At 33.1% G+C, this 14,632-nt stretch overlaps 1 protein-coding gene across 2 annotated transcripts; it reads right to left on the reverse strand.

Annotated features, from left to right (window-relative positions):
* Positions 1–380: 380 nt before the first annotated feature.
* Positions 381–4,697, reverse strand: LOC148276498 (uncharacterized). 2 transcript variants are annotated; one of them, XM_088234164.1, is made up of 3 exons: positions 4,615–4,696; positions 3,271–4,176; positions 381–699 (listed from the first exon to the last, which is right to left on the reverse strand). In XM_088234164.1, the coding sequence occupies exons 1-2, from the start codon at positions 4,633–4,635 to the stop codon at positions 3,271–3,273; spliced, it is 927 nt and encodes a 308-aa protein (XP_088090290.1). In that variant the 5' UTR covers positions 4,636–4,696; the 3' UTR covers positions 381–699. The 2 variants fall into 2 exon arrangements, with proteins under 2 accessions (XP_088090290.1, XP_088090291.1); XM_088234165.1 differs by lacking the exon at positions 381–699 and having other exon boundaries at positions 2,405–4,176; positions 4,615–4,697.
* Positions 4,698–14,632: the final 9,935 nt, after the last annotated feature.

Here is a 14,632-nt window from a genome sequence, read left to right on the forward strand (position 1 = left end):
TTTTAATTGCTTTAAATAAAATTGAATTTTGTGACTTTGCCTTTTTCCTAAATGGAAGTCTAATTTTGTTCTTTTCTCTAGTATTGTGATCGTGTTCATGCTGGTTCCGATCAATTTTTTTCCAAAATTCTGTTTTTTTATTAGAGTTTATAATTTTATGAACAAATATCATTGTATTGTAAAATATTCTTTGTTTATATGTTAATAATTTAAATAAATATTTCATATAAAGAATGTCAGGAATCGGACCCGAAACCTCTTGCATAGTAGGTAAACGCTCTTACCATTACACCACGAGGCCGACAATTTACTTAAAGTATCGTTAAAGACAAAAGAAATGTTTATTAAATAAAATGAAAACTCATTTAAATTTTATTTTTGATTTTTATCAGTCTTTAATATAAAAAAAAAAACATTATATACAGGTGTTTACAACATATTATGTAAAATATCGTCTTATTTATGTACAAAGTTGCGAGCAATTTTTACTTTTCGCTTAAATTATTGAAATAAAATAAATAAAATAAATTATGTGAACAGTCACACAAATTTCTGCTAGGGGTTGCGGTGTTTACATGGAACCTTCTGGCGGACCAAATATTTTGAAGGTCGTAATGTTCAACACTGATTCTTCTGCTATTGGCTTCTTCCTTGTGGATGGACCATCAGCTCCTTCAGCGACAAGTGGTAGCATTTATCCTGTGAAGATAATTTATTGCGTTATAACGACACCATTTTTCAAAACTGTAATGAAGTAATGTTTATTTATTTCATTGTTTTTGATGTGGACATAGGTTCATTGTTTTAGGTCTCGACTGGCTACTCTTTAAAACTCCTCGGTGCGAAGTAGACTCGAGAGTGGCTCGATGATTTGGGGGCCACATGAACTGAAGTACTCTCTTATAATGGACATAATCCAAAAATGGTTTCTGAGATATCTCTACACGAGAGAGTGCGGGTATCCTTGGCTCTACTCGACCGAGTTTCTCCAGGGTATGCTCGGCTACAACCGTTTGGAGACTAGAAGAAATGTGTATTTGACTACACATTTTTATCGATTGTTGCGCGGTGTTGTCGATAATCCTGAGATTATGATGAGCATTGGTTTGTATGTTCCTGATAATTACCTAAGACAGCGTCAGCATAGATTGTTTCATATTCCGATATATACGACCATGCCTGTTATGCCTGTTGGAAGTGTTACCGCTATGCTGAACAACATCGCTCTTGATATTGATCTGTCCCATGTATCCGAAGGGGTTTCCTGGAGCAGGATTCTCCTACTACTTTGAAATGAGTCTCTTATTTATTATAGTATTTTTTTCTTTTTTATAATATGTACGTGTTAAATGTATGTTTGTAATGTATATGTTTTATTTAAATTAATTAATTGCATAATTGAATTGAAAAAAAAATTCCTGTGCTTAGGCTGGACCTTCTTTTTCACATTTATGTTTTATTAAATGATACTTAAAAAACCATATTAATACTAATAATCATTTTAAAAAAGATTTTGAAAAAATGCCTAACAATATTTTGAGTTTGTCCAAATGTGGACATATTCAAAACATTGTTGAATTAACTTGCGTATAACATTGTGGTATAAACAGAAGTACAAAAATTGGAAAATTGTTTCAGGCGTTGCCTAGTAGGTGAATTGGTTCAGCCGGATGAATCCCACCCCTACGATAAAGGTTTCAGCTCTTTTACTTTACAAAAGTCAACAGATGGAGGAGTAGAGGAAATGTGGATGTTAAAATATAGGCGAAATAGTGAATGTTACACAGTGTGTAAAGTGGCCACTTAAACCAGCCGATGGCAGGTTATAAGCCCCGTAAATGTCTAGACTTCCATATTTCCTTCTCAAAAATATTTTCCCTCAATGTCGCGACATATTTAGACATTTAATATTATTTTTTGCATCTATCACATAGACGAAAAGTCGATTACCTCTAGTGATAAAATAATAAAATTTTCAATCAATAAAATTGTTGGCATAACTGCTATCTTATCGCGACCTTTTATAATATCTACCACGAAATTTCAAATGCTGTAAGAGAAAAAGTGTAGTAGAGGCAAAATAATGCATAATAACAATCATATTTCTTGTTGTCGTTAATGTAATAATAACAATTATGCTTTTGCAAATAATAAAGGACGCAAGTGCCGCGGTTACAGAATTTTATATTTCCGTCGACGATATGTTATTAAAATGTTGCTTCAAGTATTTCTAGCATTACGTTTATATGATTTATTTAAAAAAACACTTTCAATTTAAATTTTGTCAAAAGGTCACGTTTTTAATAAGTTTCTCAACTTTTTGATGTTGTTTAAATAGTGAATGTCTAAATGACCCCTCATGATAAAACATTGGTAGGGAAGTTTTAATAAAATAATTTTCTAATCACTGTTTTCACTGTTCTTTTATTTAAAAAAATTACAATAATTACACAAATATTACAAAAGAATAATTATGCGAATATACAAATAAATGCATCAATATGATAATATACATTTCGCTTATTACAAAATAACATTAATGGTAACATAATATGATATATACAATGCTAATAAACTTTACGTCAAAATTGAGTTCGCAATAATTTGTGCGCTTGTACGAGTCTGAAATATAAATTTATGGAAATACTGGCCCAATCTAGTGAGAAGTAAATATAAATAATTAACATTTATGAGGGAGCAAAACACGACTAATTTAATACGAGTTCAAAGTGGGCCCCCTTTCGAGAGAAATTAACACTCGAATGTGGATGGATCAAGATGAACAGTGCACTAATTCCATTCAAACTTACTATGACCGATTTCAGAATTCGTCAAATAACGCGCTGAATCAACATAAAAGTTACTATTCATTTTATAAAGGTATTTTTAAAGAATTTTGTCAAGTTTGTTTTAAAAAGAAAAGTATTTTACGCATATTTTATCAGTCGCATTTACGATACTTACAATATACGTAAACCCTCTGACGTCCCATAATATAATATGTAACCATCAGGGGGGTGGTTTTGTTCACAAAACGGAAATATTATAAACTAGATTTATATACAGAAATGGCGGAAAACATTTTTACACTAGACATGCTGTCACTCGGGGATGTCCCGCCGCGATACTACGCTCAGTAGATCACGACGCGACGTGGACAGTGGACAGTGGACATCGAGAAGACGGGTAAAGGAAGAACGAAGTCAGGGAGATGTTACGCAGTCTATCGCACATCGCAGTTACTAAGTGTATTATTATTGATTCACCCACCTAGTCCCACCCGTGGTCCTCGTGATGCTCGTGGTGGATTTGGACCCAAACCTTCTCCCACACTGGTCTCCAAACAACTTGCCACGCCGGTATCTTGATCGTCCTCCACACGGGAACGGAGATCTGCTTCCATTCAGTTTTCCAGATCTGTTTCTTTTCCAATATCCATTCTTGTTTCTTCTCTATCCTCCAGATTTGGATTTTTTCTTCAACCCACTCTTGCTTCGTCTGGGTTATCCAAATCGGCTTCCTTTCAGTTCGCCATATCTGTTTCTGTTCCGTAACCCACTCGAGCTTCTTTTCAGTTTTCCACACTTGCTTCTTTTCCTTCGTGAAAACCTTCTTCCACTGAGGTTTCCAGATCATCCGTTTCCTCCACAGATCGTGGGATGTGTATTCCCAGCCATGAGGATCTTTTCCTAAATATTTTTCTCCGGCGATTCCTTCCTTGACCCATTCGGGTAGCCACACTTGTTGCCAATGAGCGACATCAACTTCGACCCAGGATGGGACTTGAATTTCTTTCCAAACGGGCTTGGAAACTTTCTCATAATCCGGAACTTGAATTTCTTTAAAGCTCTGTACTTGGATTTCTCTCGAAACAGGCTTTTTGATAATTTTCCAGTCGGGAACTTTGATGTCGACCCATTTCGGAACTTTTATAGTCGTCCACGCGGGCACTTCAGCTTTTCTCCATTCACTTTTCCATTCGAGCTTTTTTTCGGATTTCCAGATCTGTTTGTAGTCTTTTTTCCACACGAGTTTCTTTTTCCAGACGCCTTCGGGCTCGTGCCACCCGTGCGACCGCTTCTGCCTCACGGGCTCCACCGCCGCGACGCCCTCCGCCGGCGCCGCGACTTCCGCTGGCACGGCGAGGGCGGCTACCAGCACGCATCCCAACGTCACCTGAAAAATATTAAAAAACAAACGTAAGTACGATATTTTGAGTCTGTCCAAATGTTTGTAGACAAGAGACTGGATTTCACCCCCCAGGGAGTGCAAAGATGGACAAAATTGTGAATGTTACACAGTGTGTAAAGTGGCCCCTTAAACCAGCCAATGATAGGTCATATGCTCTGTAAATGCCTAGACTTTTATATTCCCATCTCTAAAATGTTCTCCATCCTCTTTGAAATTTGTTAATAAAACTTAATTAATAATATGCATTTATGCATTGAATTGAGTTGCTTTCACGTCAACTAATTGAAAATGCCACATTCAAAGATAAATGAATATTCACTAATCACAAATTGAGAAACACGCAACTTTTCACATCACAAACTTTCAGTGTGTGCACTGGTCGCTGAGAAAGAAAATAAATGAATTCTTATAATCGAAACTGACCAGAAGCGCAATGGACTTCATCGTGACTCCGCAGTGTGCACGGAGAGAATGTGGGTCGCCTTAGGACCGCGCTGGCCTCACTGGCGGATGGCGGCCGCGTGGCGCTATATAGAGGGCTTCGCCCCCACCGCCGCAGCCCCGCCGCCGGGGATGGCGCCCGCGCGAGCCGTCACTCGCCGCTCGGCCGACCCATCCACCGCGCACCTATCGAGGGGACATTTTCCGACTTTGTTTACATAACCTGGATGGACACAGTTACTCTTCGAAATTAAATAGTGTACTGAAATTTGTATATTGTTTATCTCATTTGCCGTTAATTTAACATTAATATGATTTACGTTTAGCATTCCTAATTACTTTCATTTTAACAGCGACGCGAGAAAAGCAAAATTGAATAAAATATAAATAAAAAAGCTAACGGCGAAACGAAGCTAGTAGCTACATAAATTTAGCGAAATAAATCTAACTTATAAATAAAATAAAATAAATTAAATAACTTAAGTTAGTAACTATTTACCTTCGGATGGTTATTCTTAAATAAACTATAAATTTATTTAAAAAATGACTGTTTACTTATCCTCTTTTATGTTATGGGAGAATACAAATATTTTTTCCGAATCTGAATTATGAAAAATGATTTCTTAAAGTTATTATTTAATATACAAATGAAATGAAAATCCAAAATTGTTATTTTAATTGTATGATATATAATGCAGGTATTATCTAACATGTATTTAATATCAAGTATTATAGTTTATTAACTACGGTATTCCGTTTGAAAATGATAAATTCAATTTAAACCACAACATGCCTCTTGTCTAACACAGCACGGAACGCCCGGGCTTGATAAAAACCACATTTAATGTCACTGGAAATCGAACTTGAAACTTGTTTGGAATGAAAATACTTTCTTGATAATAGATTGAGTTTTTCTTCTAACATTTCTTGGTTGAACTGCATTTTAATTTAAATAATAAAAATACGTACATAGATTCATTCCACATTTATTTATAATTTTTACCGGTGACCGGGTTTCGTCGTGACCGACATTATGATGTAAATTCATTTTATACATTCAAACAAAACTTAAATTCTTACAATTGTTATTACTTTATACTTAATTTAAACTCTTTTATTCCCATAATTATATAAAATCATGATTTTCAACCCCTGCTTGCACGTGTATATAACATAAAAATTTGTTAAGTCTCCCATCAGTCTGACGATGTCGGTCGAAACCCGATCACTGGTGAAAATCATAAATATAAGTGGAATCAAACTTTATATGTATTTTTATTTTAACAATTTCTTTATAATTATTATCCAGAAGAAAATCTCGTTTCACTACCATTCCATGGCCAGCTAGAGAGTATTTATTTTGACAAAAAATAAAATAAGCAAACATTAAAAGTGATAAATGATAAAAATAACAGCATAAGTGCCGTTTACAAAAAAAATGTATAAATTATTTAGATTTTTTAGCACACAACTGACTAACTGCCTGTTTACAGTTGTGATTTTAGGAATAACCCGCCAAGCCTCTATTTTGGAGGATTATCAGCAGGTAAGAAAGAGAGGATGCGGAAGATAGTTGTGAAAATTACACCACAACACCCAGAGTAATTGAAAAAATAAGACCTCACGTCGCCAGTTTCACAGTCAGCCCTTTTACCAACTGTGCCATGGCGCCAGTCAATCACAGCATAGATTCCCGAGTTAAGTAAAAATCACATTTATTTATTATGATTTTAACTGGTTCAAGACCTTTTTGTAGGCTGCCAACTCCTGAGCGTCCTCATACAGCTCTGCGTCTCTCTGCGTGGAAGTCTAGGACTAAAGAATCTAGTGCCGTGTAAAATAGGCAAGCGATGTTTAATCTTTTGGGAGGCATCCGCAGTACGGCCCAGCTAATCGAATCACGTCAGCTCGAAAACACCTGTCACTGGAAGATGCTGCGCTGCGTCCGTTGTCATATTCCTACGTTATTTAGAAAATATAACCAACGGTTTTAACTCTTGCAAACTGACAAACTTTTAATACAATATTATCGTTTTGCATTTATTTTCTATCGTATGATTGCGATATCATTTACTTATTTTTTGCTTTATTTTATTTTTCCTAAATATTATTTGAAAACTTAAATTATATGTACTTTTTTTTTGCTCCTTATATTTAAGTTAGTAGTAATAATTATTATACAACTATGTAGTGTTATCATACGATTTAATGTAAAGGATCTTTACCGACAAGCCATGTTAATTGGTTTGATGAGTCCTGTAAAAAAAAAAATGTTTTAAAAAATAATGAAAAAGAAAAATTGTATGTAAATAATAAATTTAAAAAAAATATTAAAAAATCATCTATCTCGATTACCAATGACATGTTGATCAGTCTTACGTTTCCGGTGGCAATCCAAGTAGTACTTCTTTGTGGATTTATAAACATAACTCTGTTTACGTTTCCGGAAACAAACAAAAAAGCACTGTACTCGTGTTTGTATAAATATAATTTAGACATTTTAATGGCTGAAGAATTATTTTTTTTTAAATCTAGCAGACCCGGCTTCCTTTAGAGAATCATACTTAAAAATTGATGTGGTAAGAATGATTTTAGTTGTTAGTGTCGTAGAATCATAGATTAGAGGTACGAGGTTCGAACTCCGCTCTACCACAACTTGATTTCCATTTTCTAATAGAGAGTTATTATTAAGTTGTTAATAACTCGTTAAAAACGGTTCCAAAATTGAAATACGGGTACTTGGATAAATCAGAGTTATATAATATTTTATTTTAATAACTTTTACAAAATTCTATTAGTGACGGTGAAGAGAGTGAAGAATAACTTGTATGAGTAGGAAGAGATACATTTTACAAATTATTTTTTTAATTCAATTAGCATTAATTAACTTCCAAGTACCTATGTGACTTTTATTTAATTTAGGGTGTTAAAAGGGTAAATTATGTTTTCAAATGTTTGCAGAAAGGCTGGATTTCCTCTATAGGGAGTTATTTAAATCTAAATTTGTTGCAACAGAGAGGGAAAACATTTTTGAGAAGGGAATATGAAAGTCTAGACATTTACAAGGCTTAAAAACTGTTATTGGCTAGTTTAAGAGGCCACTTTACACACTTTGTAACATTCACCATTCTCTTTTACTTCACAAAAGTCAACAGATGGAAGAGTTGAAGAATTGTGGATGTTTAAACATAGGCGTAATATTGAATGTTACACAGTGTGTCAAGTCACCACTCAAACTAGCCAATGACAGGTCACAAGCCCTGTAAATGCCGAGCCTATTCCCTTCTCGAAAGATTTTTACCTCTCTGTACAACAAATTTAGATACATAAAATATGATTATGGAAAAATTTACTTAAAATATTATTTAAAATATTTTTAGATTCGTCGGCATTTTGGTGAAGTGGTCAGAACGGTTATTTACATTATTACAAATATGTCGCGTTTTTCTAGTGACGTTTTTAAAAATAAAATCTTTTTTTATTTTGTGTATAAAACATTTCTCCACAATATCTATATTGATTTTGAAAATACAATTAATTAATCTAAATCCATTTTATATATTTTTATCGGTATACGTAGTATGCGATATTTTCTTATTGCTGTAGGAAAACCAGGAAAATTGGATATAATTTTTTTTTTCTAACATGCGGTAAAAGTTGGAGCATTTAATTGTACTGCGAAGTTTCCCTAAAATGCATGAAAAAAATTACATATACAAACTACTTCAAATGACGTTACAAGTTCTTCTAAATATACGAATAATGAAGTGTTTTGATAGATTTCCGGTTTCCGGGAAGTCAACTCATTAATCAGGACAACGAAGATAACAAATTAACCAGAAACCCTCTTGAGAGGATGTTGAGACTATTAAAAAAAAAAAAAGTGAATATGGACATTTATCGTGATTATCATTAAAAAAATATTTCTGTGTTTCTGAAATCAAATGTCTAATCCTTATTTTTGTGCATGTACATTAATTTTATTTTCTTTTGGCACTTCTTATTCATTTTATTTTATTTTTTTAATTTTTCATCTATAAACGCTTACGGGTTACATACATTTAACAAAACATGTTTACTTTTAAAATTCACATTCTACTGTTAATAATAATATTTTTAACATCTTTTGTAAAGGTTGTCTGAGTCTTTTGTTTAGTTTTGTCTGGTAGTTTATTGTATAATTTCAGTCCATGGTTTATTAGTCTCGATTGTCCTTTTCTCGTTTTAGAAGGTTATTTATGATATTTTTCTGATATTCTTGTATTGTGTTCACGTTTTTCAAGTTTTAATTCTTCGTCTACATTTACATCAGTGGCTAATTTATAAATAAATTTTAAGAATTCTAGTATAAAGAGTTACATTGTATTGTTTAGTTTATTTAAAAAGTTCTTTAGTTGCTGTTAGATAGGGAAGGTCATATACTAACTTTAATATTTTATTTTGCTGTCTTTGTAGTCTGTTTATGTCATTTTAATTTCCTGTTCCCCATAGTAGTTGCGTATAACATATTTTAGTTTTTACATAGGCTTCGTATTTTTCCGTTTTTGGAACAAAGTTTTTGATTTTAAAAAGAAGACTCGATAATGTCGCCACTTTGCTTGAATTGTCCATGTCAAATGGATATATTTTTTTATTTTATCTTTTCTTTTTATAAAAAAAATTAGTCTTATCTTTAACTCAATCAATATTATTAATAAAAAAACCGCTGAACTTCCTTGTTATACGAATAGTCGCAAAAACGGGAGGGCCTAATGTTTTGCTGAACACCCGCTGGCACAACGCGGGTTCAAACTGTGCAACTCGGCTAAGCTCACCCTTTACCTTGTCTGCGTTATTTGTAAGTGCGAAAGCACTGCAATTAGATATATGAATGGTGAACGTATAAAACAAAAATATGGATGTTCAAACATGGGCAGAATGGTGAATGTTACACAGCATGTAAAGCGGCAACTCAAAACAAACAATAACAGGTCATAAGCCCTTAATTCTTTTTTTTTTCCTAAAATTTTATCTATCTTTGTTTATCTATCTTTTATATATGTTGAGAAATTGAAACTACTCGCACTCAATTTATAATTATATTTCATATTTCTGCGTGTTTTTATAATTTTGTATTCTACGGCGCGTTTTTACAATTTGCGTAATTGGAATACACAATGAATATTAATATTTTTCATCTTCTTATCGACGGTCTAGTAGACAAACGTGCTAATTACTGAATTAGTAATTTTTCAGGAGAGGAGTTTAAAGTTTGACAAGTTGCTTTTTGTCTTTTTTTCACGACACTTATTATGACAATGCAATTACGATTTGGAAAGAGATGAAAAATTAGTGTTCTAGTGAGTGCGAATGTTACGACTCGCTGATTCTTTTACATATAGTTCTATAGTAAACATAGTCTAATATATGTATATTTACAACTACAACTTTATTATATTTTTTTTTTACAACTAATGAATGAGCTGCAAAATAGTTTTCAGTCTACACTCACTAAGAAGGTTGCAAAAATTATTTCCCATTAATACTAAATGCACTCTTGACAAGTATTACTACTACCCAATCTAGATTACGCTGAAATTTCCATGACTGATTTAAGCTGTGAGCAACTCGATAAACTTGAACGACTTCAGAATGCATGCAAAAGGTACATTTTCGGTTTTAGGAAATATGACCACATTTCTGATTATCGTAGGCAACTGAAATGGCTCAATATTAGGCAGCGGAGAGACTATCTCACTTCTGTTCATAGTCCTAACGCTCCTATATACCTGCGAGAAAAAATTCAATTTCATTGCATTGCTTATCAGTTCATGGTTTTCTTCTTCGTTCTAATTCCCAAGGCACTCTCTTAATACCCATCCACAATTCCTCTTTCTTCTCTAACTCATATAGTGTCCTGCGGCTCGACTGTGGAATCATCTCCCAACCACCATCAAATATGTTACTACAGTATCTCTGTTTAAATCACGTCTGGAGGAACATCTCCTTTCTCTTCCTTAATCTCTCCTCCTTTCCTCTTTTCTATTTTTTCCCTTTTCCCATTGAGTAATAGTATTGATTCTAGTTAATTTATAAACAAATACGTTTAATTATATTTTTATATATCTTTGCCTTTTTAATCTTTATTTTTTAATAAATATGTTCTGTAACTTGAATTATAAAAATAAAACTGTTATTTAAAAATAATATTATGTACAATAAGTTAAATAAATAAAAAATAAAAATAGGGATACCTTAACATCTTAACCTTAAAGTCTGCATTTTTTGTAAAAGACAATTAAGAGTCAATCCAAACTCTTAGATAATTCATGCTTTCAACATTCTGAAGAACCTCTCCGTTTAATTCAACATCCATGTGGCGTTAAAATATTCAAACCCATTTTTTTGTACTTGGCACGTTTGTCTTGTAGATCATCGCTTTTCTATACGTATATCCACCAAAATTAAAAAAAATCACATTTTAAATCATTACGTTTTTCCTAAATATAAAGTTATCGAATGATGTAATGTATTAGGTATTACTTAAACATATTTTCATACTTACTCTTCATAAAATTGAAAATAACCAATTTTCTATGCTGTAGTTTCCGCGTCCAGGCGGATAAAGATACATTTCTGTATTTGAAAAAGAACCCGAATGGCTGCTTCAGGTAAAAATCCTGAAAAAGAAGTTAAAGCGTAGAAACTGGAAACGTGCGACTTGTTGTTGGCGCTATCACCATTCTCGAGGTCCTGGGATCGATTCCCAGGAAGGTTTGACATGAAATGTTTGTTTATGAGGGCTCTTAAAACGACAATTTTTCATTGTTCGTGGACGGGCCCCTAAAGGGTGAGAGTAATTATCATATTTGTTTTATTTAAACCAATCGACAGGTTATTATTAAATAAACCCTTATGGATTGATTGGTAAATAAACAGCTAATTTATTGATGATGTATTAAAAAATAAAAACATTAAGTTACAAACTACAAAAATAACAATTGAGAGAAGATAATATAGAAGTCTAGGCATCTACAGGCTAATGACCTGTCATTGGCTCGTTTAAGTGGTCACTTTACACTTTGTATAAAATTCACCATTCTGCTCATATTTGAACATCTTTATTATTTCAATTCTTTCATCTGTTGATTTTTGTAAAATTGAAGAGCTGTGAGATTCATCTGATTGAATTATTTCACCTACATCCGAAGCAACGCCTGAAAATTTGTTTTCAATTTTTATACTTCTTCATTGACCAGGTAGATTTATCCATATAAACCAGCCAATGACAGGTCATACGCTCTGTAGATGCCTAGACTTCTATATTTCTTTCTCTAAAATTTTCTTCATCTCTGTTGTAAAATATTAATATCAAAAGCTACCTAGGGAGTTGAATCAAATCCTTGTCTACAAAAATTTGGACAAACTCAAAATGCTGTTGATTAAGTTACGTATTGTAAACTACATAATATAACAACAAAATAGACAATAAAACAATTATTATTCGAGAGAGACGAGACATTGTCATGTCGGTAAGTTTAATCTTTCGAAAAGTGAGCTAATTATTTATCTTTGCTGTAGGAATACATCGACCGAGCTGTCTTTGGACACTAAGCGTTCTTGGTATCGGCTCCATGCAAGAGACGATCGAAATACGCTGCATTGGATCTCCCGATCCAGTGCTCTATGCATCACCAGGTACGGGAAGGTAAATGATGATAATTTTCGGCGATTCGAATTAAAATCGATTATCTAACATTAAGGCTATCACGGTATATAGGTATAATCGATTTTTTTAGTGGTTTGTAATCGTTCCATTGTTACTTATAAAAAAATATACTAGGTATATCATCTCGAGCATCCCATTTCTTTGGCTTGAAAAATCACCACGTTTACAATCGGAATTAAGAGCATTTTATTAATTGTGTCATTATAGTTATTTTTCCCTATAACTGCAATGGTAAAACGGTTGTTCATTATATAATGTTTATTGTCTTTCAATAAACTACAATCTTCTCTAAGTGCCCTGCAGTGACAAGTGGTGATTTATTTTACAGGTAATCTACAAATGTTCATTGATTTGTACCTACATATGAGTAGATAATATCTAAGTAATTTGATTATAAATGACTGTTTTTTTCAGTGGGTCTATGAAATTAACTCAAACAACAATTATTTTTAACCACGCGATATACATACGTAGCCTTATTATACACTTTGTCAATACAATACTTGTTTAAAAGCTTATTAAAAAATACCACAATAACATTTCCATTATGATCTAAATGTCAACACGAGCACTGACCGATCCCTTTTCAAATTAATAATGCCAAAAACGCCCGCTTCGAACACCACATGGCTTGTGTGATACGTAATATGTCAACGGTATCATATCAAAGAAAAATAGTCCCCCAGAATCAATGTTCGAAATACTTAGTTTCCAAAAAAAGAATCTTCAAAAAATATTTGTAATCTGCAAGCTTTTTTAATATTTAAAACCCTGACTGGATTAAAGATGTAATATATTGAGTACTTTTTTGTATGGAAGAATAAGCTGAAGTAATCGGCTGGTTTAATCGTTCAGTGAGAACGGGCCGGGCGCTGGCGCTGGGCGCACTTCATAGATAATTTTTGTAGGAAGATATATTTTACTTTTTGTACATAATGTTATTTGTACATTGGCGGGCTTATTGCCAAATGGCAATTTCTTCCAACCAACCAACCAATTATAAACGGTGGTGGTGATTTAAAATAAATAACATTTTTTATTTATTTGCCCATAAACAGTTACTTTAAAACATTATTATCAAAAGTCAAATATAATGGCAAGCTGTGCATTATCGTCAGGTATTCCCAATCAGCAATCACTCAGGCGAAGGTCTCTCTGTCCTGTGCAGCCGAGAAAATCTGCTCCACACTCCTGACTCCAGACTAGTCTTGAATAGTTTATTATAGCCTTTCGTTGACCCTCAAGCTTACCCTGTGGTACTTTTCTCCAAGCTTCATATGCCTCCATTATGAAATGTTGACTTTTGTGGTTGTTGAGAGTTCTATGTTTGTCATGGAAGACTTCTGTGCTCGTTATCGGGTCTGTCCAGCCTGTTAATCTTCAGAGTCCAAGTCTCACAGCAATGCCACAATGCAGACCACACATAATACTTCCCCATTCCTTGCCTTATTTTCAAGTTCAGATTATCATTGCAGAAGAAGGATTTTAATTTGCTAAAAGCAGCATTTACTACCTCTGTTATAATTATAATAATTGCGAAAAAAAAACAGTTTACATATCCCCCTTTTTGTGGCTAGTTAAACTCATTTCTTAAATCTTAATATTCTTCTGAAATACACACTATACACATATATATATATATATAAATACGTAACACAGTGAAACCTGTTTTAAGCGATACGTTTTTTATGGAGTAATGTATATTTGTTTTTAATGTTTGATTATTTCAGCCCCAATGTAAATATATTCAGATAATATACACAAAGTTAAATATTTATTCAATCGTGTAATTTAAACGTAGCTAGCTTATTTAAAAAAAACTGCCATCCCTAAGTACGCCTTTATTTTTTCCGCTTATGTTGGTAGTAGGAATTACCTATAAACGTTCGTTTTTTATATTATTAATATTCAAAGCATTAACTTTGTGGTCCAACATTTTAATATCATGTTAATAAAATTAGTATAAAACCACTCACCGTCTTATCTGTCTACCGGTTTCAAGACGTAACCCGTCTCTTCGTCAGGACAACAACACTACACCAACATTAAAGTTTTACAAATAAATAATAAAGGACTGAAAGTAAATAATATGGAGATTTTTTACATAAAGAAGGCTTTGAAAAATAATGTCCCATTAATTAATAATCAAGTAGTTTTCCAATATAGTCCATTATTCGATGTTTCATTGTAATGGTCACCCTACCCTCCCCCTCCCTTTTTCCTCCTTTTCCGATTGTTAATCCTTTTGAAATATTAGCTTCATAAGTCATTAACCCTCGGTGGTGGCGTAGT

The sequence above is a fragment of the Micrasema longulum genome, unplaced genomic scaffold (assembly GCF_059751315.1).
Source record: "Micrasema longulum isolate JH-2025_06_02 unplaced genomic scaffold, ASM5975131v1 h1tg001211l, whole genome shotgun sequence".
Lineage (NCBI taxonomy): Eukaryota > Metazoa > Arthropoda > Insecta > Trichoptera > Brachycentridae > Micrasema > Micrasema longulum.

What these genes read in the sequence shown, in the direction of transcription:
- LOC148276498 (XM_088234164.1), bottom strand. Translation starts at nt 4,635, where the DNA reads ATGAAGTCCATTGCGCTTCTG. An exon ending in TGAAGTCCATTGCGCTTCTG is followed by an intron (nt 4,177 to 4,614) that starts GTCAGTTTCGAT and finishes AATATTTTTCAG; the next exon opens with GTGACGTTGGGATGCGTGCT.